The sequence below is a fragment of the Plasmopara halstedii genome (assembly GCF_900000015.1).
Source record: "Plasmopara halstedii genome assembly, contig: Scaffold_614, whole genome shotgun sequence".
NCBI classification, from domain to species: Eukaryota; Oomycota; class Peronosporomycetes; order Peronosporales; family Peronosporaceae; genus Plasmopara; species Plasmopara halstedii.
The window spans coordinates 1,260,631-1,268,923 of record NW_020187532.1 but is presented as its reverse complement, the minus strand read 5'-3'; the positions used below and the strand labels follow the sequence as shown (position 1 = coordinate 1,268,923).

Below are 8,293 nucleotides of genomic sequence, written 5' to 3'. Positions count from 1 at the left end.
TATTCTTTAATTTAGCTTTACTTGGTTAATAGTAAACTGAATGGTTATAGCATATTAAGCATATTAATGTATACTTTGTTATTGTTGGGTATTTTGTTAAATTATGCTAATTCATTCCTAATACAATACATCTTCTGTTGTGTAATATTACGGCTCCCGGTGATAATTTACGTGCTGAGGTATTTTTTCTATTTTTTGAGAAGTTGGGATATTTCTTTTATATATGGCAAAATTTGGGGCATTTTTTTTATTCTCCCATACTAAAAAATAAGCCTTACACCTTCACAATATACTCGTGTATGACGGGTGCATATAAATTAACGCAGTGGTTAAAAACTAATGATAACCGAAGATTTTTATCTGTACATGAGATAGGAACTATTTTTGTAACGTCGTGCGAAGGTTGCCCCTTTGGGCCTTTATGTTTCGAATTTTAAAAATCCAAGGGAAGTAAGCGCAGACTCAATCAATTTATCACGACTTACTTGCTCGTCGTCATCTGCCCATATTGGTTAAACAACACTGCACTGGCTGAGTACGGGCCTCGGCGATGGGCAAACGCAGCCGTGGCAGCAGTGCCACTACTAGCAATACCATGAGCAATGTGGCTAGCTCCGCGTCTACCACAATGTACGGGACGATAGTAGACCTAGAGCCAGGATCTCATCCTGAGACTCGCCTACCTGCCAGTGCGCTTGTAGGTCCAGTGCCCCGTGATCACGTAGTGTCCGCGGATACCAAGAAGGATGGACGCGATGGCAAGAATATTTGGGACGAGTATTATCCGCTTGTGCAAGCGGCACACCAGTACCACCACCGCAACGACCGTGGCTTATCCAACTACTTTTTTCACGGCATGTTTTCAGCCGACGTAATGTGGGCATATCGCGACGCTGTCATTGGTTTCCTCGTTTCGCTGTACTCGATGGTGATCCTATCGCTCACGGGTTTGGTGTTCTGTAAGCAGTGGGGCATCTCACCGAATACTCCCATTGTATTTGCCTTTCGTTCTCTGTGGTTTATCAGTCCTGCAATTGCATCACTTGCGCTGCGAAGCAGTACGACATGAACAAAATTCGATTAGCAAGATATTGGTGCGAAGCTAACATATCTCTTGTGAAATTTCACATCATTCTTGCAGTTGCAAAGATGAGGCTTCAGGCTTGCAATACACCTTCGCACTGGAACATACCGCCATTGTATTACTTATTCAAGAGTTCCCATTCATCAAGATCGACACTTCGTCTTGCACTGCTCAGCTACGCAATCCCAGTGTTGTGTGAGCTTGCGGCTTTTTCGTTTACTGCCGCGACAAGAATTGTTAACCCAGTACGTGATGCATTTGATGCATCTTGTTTTGTAATGATCTAAATTTGTTGGGGTGCAGTTTAATCGTACATTTGTGCGGAAACTGGAAATGGTATTCAGCTTTAATAACATAGAAGCACTTGATTCTGGGCTAGTGTTCTACGTTTTTTATATCATTCTTCTCGGGATCTTTTGGGATCCAGTGCCTCCGCTACGATATGATATCGGGCTTTCGATGGGCCGACGACCTTTAGGTACAACAATAGATTGTGGCATGTTTCATCCCATTGATTTACTAATGCCTGCACTTTTTGGGTAGGTACAAGTTGGTTTTTCTTTGCAATGATTCAAGAGATCGGCTGGAGTGGATCACTCTTTCCAGGTATTGACGAAGATACATCTCGAATTTGAATAATTTTTTGCTGATAGCGGTCGTTATTCGCAATAGCGCTTGAAATCGTTTTCAGCCATTCGACCATTCTCGCGTCAGCAATTACAGGCTGCATATGGGCGCTTTGGCACTGGCCCATGATTATCGCCGATGCGCTGGATGTGGTTCCTAAGGGCTCTGGCTACTCTGTCGTTGAAACGCCTGAGTATCAGTTGGTCTATGTGCTGGCAGTATTTACGTTGTTGCTGATAGGCTCCCGCATCATCATGTGCTGGATCCAAGGCAACTCTAGCTATGTCATATGGTCTAGCGTTTTCTACCACTCTACGCACAACCTGTAAGTTCTTATGATCATAACAACCACCGTAGAGCTAATACAGGCCTCTGATTACACAAAATATCCTCAGGTTTATCACCTCAGTATTCGGGCAACTTGCAGCCCCGCTATACGAAAAGACTCAGCTTTTCAGCTTTTTTAGCTCTGAGGCGTCTATTTGCCTGCTCGTAACTGTATGGTTCTCCACGTGCATTCTTTCGCAAATGTTTCGATGGACAAACCTAATGCCAATGCTACGACGAGCGAATCCAAGCGCAACGCGTGCGCTCGCAGCGTAGTATACATGAAGCTTACTAAGATTTCAAAATTTGGTTTATTAGCCGATAATTAAGTACTTTTTCCTACATTAAACGCTTATCAAGGGATTTGGTATGATTGGCATCAAGCTCATTTTGTTAGAATGTCCGCAAAGATCCTCCTAGCAACTGCTCTGGCAGCCAGCCTATGCAATGCAGACAACATATGGTCCAGGCCCATCGCGCTGCTAACGCCTTCTGTCATCTTGCAGCAAGTAAAATTCAAAGCGTCAATTGAGCTCCCAATGCTCAAGAATGGTGCGCACCTAAATTGCATATTATACAAAACGAAAACGAATACAATGGTATAACTTGGTTTTGTTGCTGGTTACAGGCTCGGTATACCCCAGACGTTTATCTTACTGCATCAGAGACTCAGACCATTCTGTGTTGACCAACGGCAGCATCCCGACTCTCGACGTTGACGGCAATTCCAAGTCACAGCTGTCAATCTTGGTTAAGCAGCTGCAGCTGAACTCGTATGGCAAGCATAATCTTACTACGGTGGTGTGGGAGGAGCAAAAGTCGGTTTCACGAACTAAGGCGTCTCAAGGGGACTCAAAATCGTTGCCCCAATCGGTGCAAGGTGATGATAAGTTATTCCGCGCGACGCACACGACGATTGTTGTCGTGTCTCCGGGGTGGGTTTCACTGCTTCCCCCACTGGTAACTCTGTTCATGTCAGTTTTGCTGGGCCAGGTAGCAGTGTCACTACTTGTTGGTATTTGGTGTGGCGCTAGTATTGTTTCAAATGGAGACGTGTTCACCGCACTTCTACGCACCTTTGACCAGTATTGGGTCAATGCATTTACAGTGAATGATCATGCAGGTGTGCTGCTGTTCACACTCGTACTTGGTGGAACTATCGGTGTGGTTCAGAAAGGTGGAGGGGGCCACGGACTGGCTATTGTTGCCAAGCAATTCATGACATCGTCGCTGCGCATGCAACTATCGACCTGGCTGCTGTGCATTGCTATTTTCTTCGACGATTATTCCTGTATCCTAATTGTAGGAAGCTCGTTGCGTCAAGTCCTTAGTCAGACTGGTGTCAGTCGCGAAAAGTTTGCGGCAATAATTCATACCGTCGGGGTTTGTCTGCCATCCATGTGTAAGGTCTCCCTTGATCGATTCAACTCACTGCGACCTAACTGACTTACTTGTGATTTGCAGCTCCAGTAAGTTCATGGATCGGGGTGGAAGTCGGGTATCTTGCAGCACAACTCCGTGGGCTTGAGCTCGATTGGGACCCATTCGTCACTTGTCTTTCCTGTTTGCACTACCGTTTCTTTCCGATTCTCTTTATCGCTTTCATTTTCATCACAACGATATGCGAAAAGGATTTTGGCCCGATGGTGCAATTCGAGAAAGACGCTGCAGCATCTCCTATAAATAACGGTCCTATGACACCAGATTTCCCTGGACCGATGGATAGTCCGAAACCTGAGCTCGGTCCACTAGAACCTGACTCAACAAAACCACTGCGCTGGCAAAATGCAGTAGTGCCGTTCCTTGCTATCGCTATAACAACGTTCGTGGGCATGATTTTCGATGGCTTTGACCGATTGTATGCAGAAACACCAAACGAATCGTTTACTATTCTCGATGCTATGAGCCACTGCGACTCTGTTTCGTCATTGATCCGTGCATCAGCTGCTGGATGGGTTATTGCCGTGACGATGCTGTTATTGCAGCGTATTATTACGCTGAACGAAGCAACCAAAGCCTGGATGGAAGGAGTTAAGGATATATTGGAGCCGACTCTGACACTTACCCTGGCGTGGGCTCTTGGTTCGGCAATTGGTGAGGTGAGTACGGCACCGTTTATCGCCTCAGTGGTTGGAGACTCCATTCCAAAGCAGATTTTGCCGGCAATCGCGTGTCTTCTTTGCTACGTCGTGTCATTTGCTGTTGGCAGTTCATTTGGCACAATGGCAATCATGTTCCCGATTATTGCACCTCTATCCTGGTCAATAAGTGGCGGCGACGCGGATAATCTGCGTCAATGCTTTGGCAGCATCCTTGGTGGCTCTGTGTTTGGTAACACATGCTCGCCCATCGCCGATACGTCCATTCTCGCGTCTCTTTCTGCGCATGTGTCACTTGAGAATCATGTTCGCAGTATATTACCATACGCTGTATTAGTCGCTGTCGTGTCGGTCATTGGTGGTTCTTTGCCCATAGGTATGAAAATTTGTAGCACGTTCACTGCATTTGGCATCTGCCTTGCTGTACTGCTGCTCGTCGTGTTTTTCTGCGGCACACGTGTGAACATGCGATACCGATCTTTGTCATCGTGCAGCTTTCTGAGCGTGTCACCTCCTATGAGATACGAAGGCGAAATTCAGCCGTTGCTCTCGGCTTAGATTCATAGCATCTTCCAGTTTAGTAATATTTTGGCGCAGTAAATTTCACCATATTTTAAGTTTATAATACCGGTACTTGAACGCAGCCACTCGAGTTAGCATGGAGGCTTTGGAGTTGACTTCCACGGATAATCCATACTTAGACTTTTATCGCGAGTTTGTGCGCGAACATCGTGAAGAATTAACAGCGGTGTTCGATCCAGAGTTGAGCGATGAGGCGCGCTCCGAAATGTACGCGGCACTGGACGTGAGCGTGGCGATGGTGCGACTAGACTTTTGGATTGCACGCTTGTTGCTATTTTTTTTAAACCTTGTAAACACGCAGAAGTACTCTTGGGCTATTCCAGATGAGCGCGCGCTACAGATCATCAAACACTACGGGCCGGTAAGCGCTTTTAAGGCTTTAGTTTACATAGTTTGTTAGGTAATGTACAAATTTCTTGAAGATTGTAGAGATGGGGGCAGGGAGTGGGTACTGGGCTCGGCTGCTGCAACTTCGTGGAGTGGATGTAATTGCATATGATTTGCGCGTTGCTGGCGAAGAGGAGGAAAATGAAGTGAAGAGTGATGTCAAGGAGAATGGTAAAAGTGCTGCAACATGTAGAGAAGAGATCAATGAAGATGCACAGGAAAATAATGGCGAAGAAATTTTAGATATTGGTGAAGAAGACGTTAAAAATGGTGAAACCGATCAACTAAATGAGGACGAGGAATTTGAGGACGAACAAGATGTCGAAGTGGAACAAGTTTACTGGACGAATGTGCTAAAAGGAACGCCAAAGGTGCGAACAAATACATTTTAAGTGCTTTGATTATTTTGGTCTCATATGTTGGCGCGACTTGCTTGCGGTGAGCAGGACCTGCACAAGCATACAAATCGTGCGTTGTTTCTGTGCTACCCTGACGACTTTGAGGACAGCCACGAGTCCATGGCCATGAAAAGCCTTTGCAACTATTTGGGTGATACTGTGATCCACGTCGGAGAGCTTTTTGGTCAAACTATTTGCCTTCCTGGCGTATGGTTAGTACCCACAATATATTATGAAAACTGCTGCTATTTCTGACCTGCTTTCTTCATTGACACAGGGGCCGAACGTCTTCTGAAGAGTTCCAGATTCACCTAGCAACCGTTTATCATAAAGTATTGCAGGTGCCGCTGCCTTCATGGCACTCCAGCATTGACACGCTGACAGTATGGAAGCGTACAAAATCTTCCATCACAGATGGGTCGATGTATGCGTTTATCCCGGAGAACGAGCGAATAAGTTTAGCTGCTGCATCCCCGTCCACTCGCCATTTATTGTTTCTAGACAACTTGGATGAAGAATCGGTCAAACTGATAAAATCGACGAAGAGACAAAGAGGACCCGACTAATGATATGTAGGCGAAAGCAATATTGATGATATTCCAGGCTTGAAGCTGCAAGAAAATTACCATCAATATTATTAACACCAGATTAATTCCCGATTATAGTTCAGTCCCGAATAGAGCCCTTAATAATATTCTGTTCTGCGTCCTTGCAATCTGACGAATAAAAGAAGTTTCAACACTTGGCTTTTGTCATCGATTGGTGGCACCACTGACAGGTTGACGGAACGGCGCAACGCCGTTCCAGTGTGGCGGAACCCTATAATGGGCGTGTGCCAGTAGAGCCGTTGCCTAAGTGGTATACATCAAAGATGACAATTTTAGGCCACCAACAATGTGATTGTGGGTCCTACAAACCATCATGGTCCTATAAACACCTGGGTTGATTATACCATCAATTTGTCCCCATACTACTTAACGATGCAACTAAAATTCCGGTAAATATACGCGTCATTATACTATTTACTTGAACTTAACAGTCTTTAAGAGATTACTTATCATCGTCTGGAGCTGGAAGAGTTAGGTATTATGAATCGGATTCTTCTGTGAAAGTGGGATATGCAATCGTAATTCTGGTTTAATATGCGATGGAAAATTACTAAAACAAAATTTGAGCTACGAAGACATCTTTGTTTATCACTCAAGTGTTGATTTTCGACTCACTAAACAGGCATAACCATGGCAACCTTAAGAAGAGCACATATGAGCAGAATACCTTTCCATTCCAAATTTTACTAAGAAATTAACAGGCGGGCAGCCTCATCTAAGCCTTACTTCACTACAACGTCCGTGCGCACGACGGAGAACAAGCACACCGAAGTCTTCTTGGGAAATGGTAACTACTACCTTGATATGAAAAGTACTCCCACAAGGAGGGTATCCTCAGGTAAGTCATGGCAGTCATAGTCGAGAACAATATCAAGGAGACGTAGACGCCAAGTCATTAAAATTCACTAAGCAAGGTGTTAAGATTCAGCATCAGACAATGATGCGGACATCCACGAGCGCCATGGAGGAGTGTGGAAAGCTTTGTGATACATATATATATGATCAACACCGCGTAATCGCATGACGATGACACGTCAACTTCACGACTTTCACGATTGAAAGTGGTAATAGTACGGTAGAGACCGTGGACTCTTTTAAAGAGCTGATTGTGGGTCTCCATATAATGGTCGAATCTGTTGGTGAGTTTAGCCAGACGGTGGTTGTTTTCAGCGATCTGAGGTTGAACCGATCGTGAAAACACAACAGAACTTGTTGGTTGAAATCAAGGAGTAGCTGCATGAAATTCCGAAAAGGTAAGAAGGCTACCGACCAGACTTATCATCTTAATGGATATGCTTAGAGATGTACGAGGAAACAATCAGAATGGGGCGTCTCATGCAATACCGGCGGACTCAAAGGCAAGATCATGTTGGCCATATGATGCAGAAATGCACGTCCGAAGCGTTATTCGGCAGCAATGATGTAATATCCGTTATGGGATAAAGACATCGAGCAGGATTGTTTATTGACAGTGGCGCCACATCCCATATGCTGAAGGCCTTGTTCGAATACATGGACCTTGAGACAAACATATAAGGAGCCATTGCAGACGGCAAAAAGCTACTCATCAAAATCGCCGACACGGCAAAACTGACTGGGTTGGGTAGATAGAGAATTTGAGCTATTAAGCTTTATTTTTAGGACTCTACAGAAGATTGTTGTCTGTTGGCAAGCTTGCTGAACGCATGTACATGTAAAGGTTTTTGCTGTTCGTGTGTCATCAAGAGCAATCAGAACAAATGCTTTGAGTACAATAAAGGGAAAAGCGTAATCTGGTGACGTTGAGCGGAAAAGAGCATATTGCGTTGATTGTTTCAGACCTGACACCTAAAGAGAGCTTTGCATTCTCGCATGAGACTGCCAATGTTTGAAGTGTAACGAGGTTACACATACCCTGGTAAAAGGGGTGTGTGTCACACCAGATGGGCATGGTGTGACCACTCACAAACAAGAATACGGTACGGGGCTGGATAGCCGGTAGTTATACATGTATTTAGATTTTACTATACATTTTAAGGAAAATCTATGCATTTAGAAATATGCGGCTTTGCCTCAGATAAAATAAAAAAAGCCAGTTATGAATTTGAACAGTTAATTAGCCTTGGGTTATGGTTGTACTTACTCTTGGAGTAAGCGGATTGCGATCCGCTAAACTCTTACTTGTTCTAAGTATAAAACGAT

The 8,293-nt window shown here is 44.6% G+C and overlaps 3 protein-coding genes across 3 annotated transcripts; all 3 read left to right on the top strand.

Annotated features, from left to right (window-relative positions):
• Positions 1-550: 550 nt before the first annotated feature.
• PHALS_12287 (uncharacterized protein) lies at positions 551-2,207 on the top strand (the record flags this gene model as incomplete). The annotated part of the gene is made up of 7 exons (XM_024727810.1): positions 551-1,058; positions 1,142-1,329; positions 1,388-1,562; positions 1,628-1,690; positions 1,757-1,887; positions 1,952-2,036; positions 2,107-2,207. The coding sequence occupies 7 exons, from the start codon at positions 551-553 to the stop codon at positions 2,205-2,207; spliced, it is 1,251 nt and encodes a 416-aa protein (XP_024578349.1).
• A 370-nt stretch (positions 2,208-2,577) lies between these two features.
• PHALS_12286 (na:h antiporter family protein) lies at positions 2,578-4,695 on the top strand (the record flags this gene model as incomplete). The annotated part of the gene is made up of 3 exons (XM_024727809.1): positions 2,578-2,590; positions 2,667-3,440; positions 3,503-4,695. The coding sequence occupies 3 exons, from the start codon at positions 2,578-2,580 to the stop codon at positions 4,693-4,695; spliced, it is 1,980 nt and encodes a 659-aa protein (XP_024578348.1).
• Positions 4,696-4,795: 100 nt separating this feature from the next.
• On the top strand, positions 4,796-6,070 carry PHALS_12285 (uncharacterized protein; the record flags this gene model as incomplete). Its single annotated transcript, XM_024727808.1, has 5 exons — positions 4,796-4,957; positions 5,021-5,080; positions 5,142-5,477; positions 5,553-5,716; positions 5,782-6,070. 5 exons carry the CDS (start codon positions 4,796-4,798, stop codon positions 6,068-6,070), a joined length of 1,011 nt encoding a protein of 336 aa, XP_024578347.1.
• Between the last annotated feature and the right edge of the window lie 2,223 nt (positions 6,071-8,293).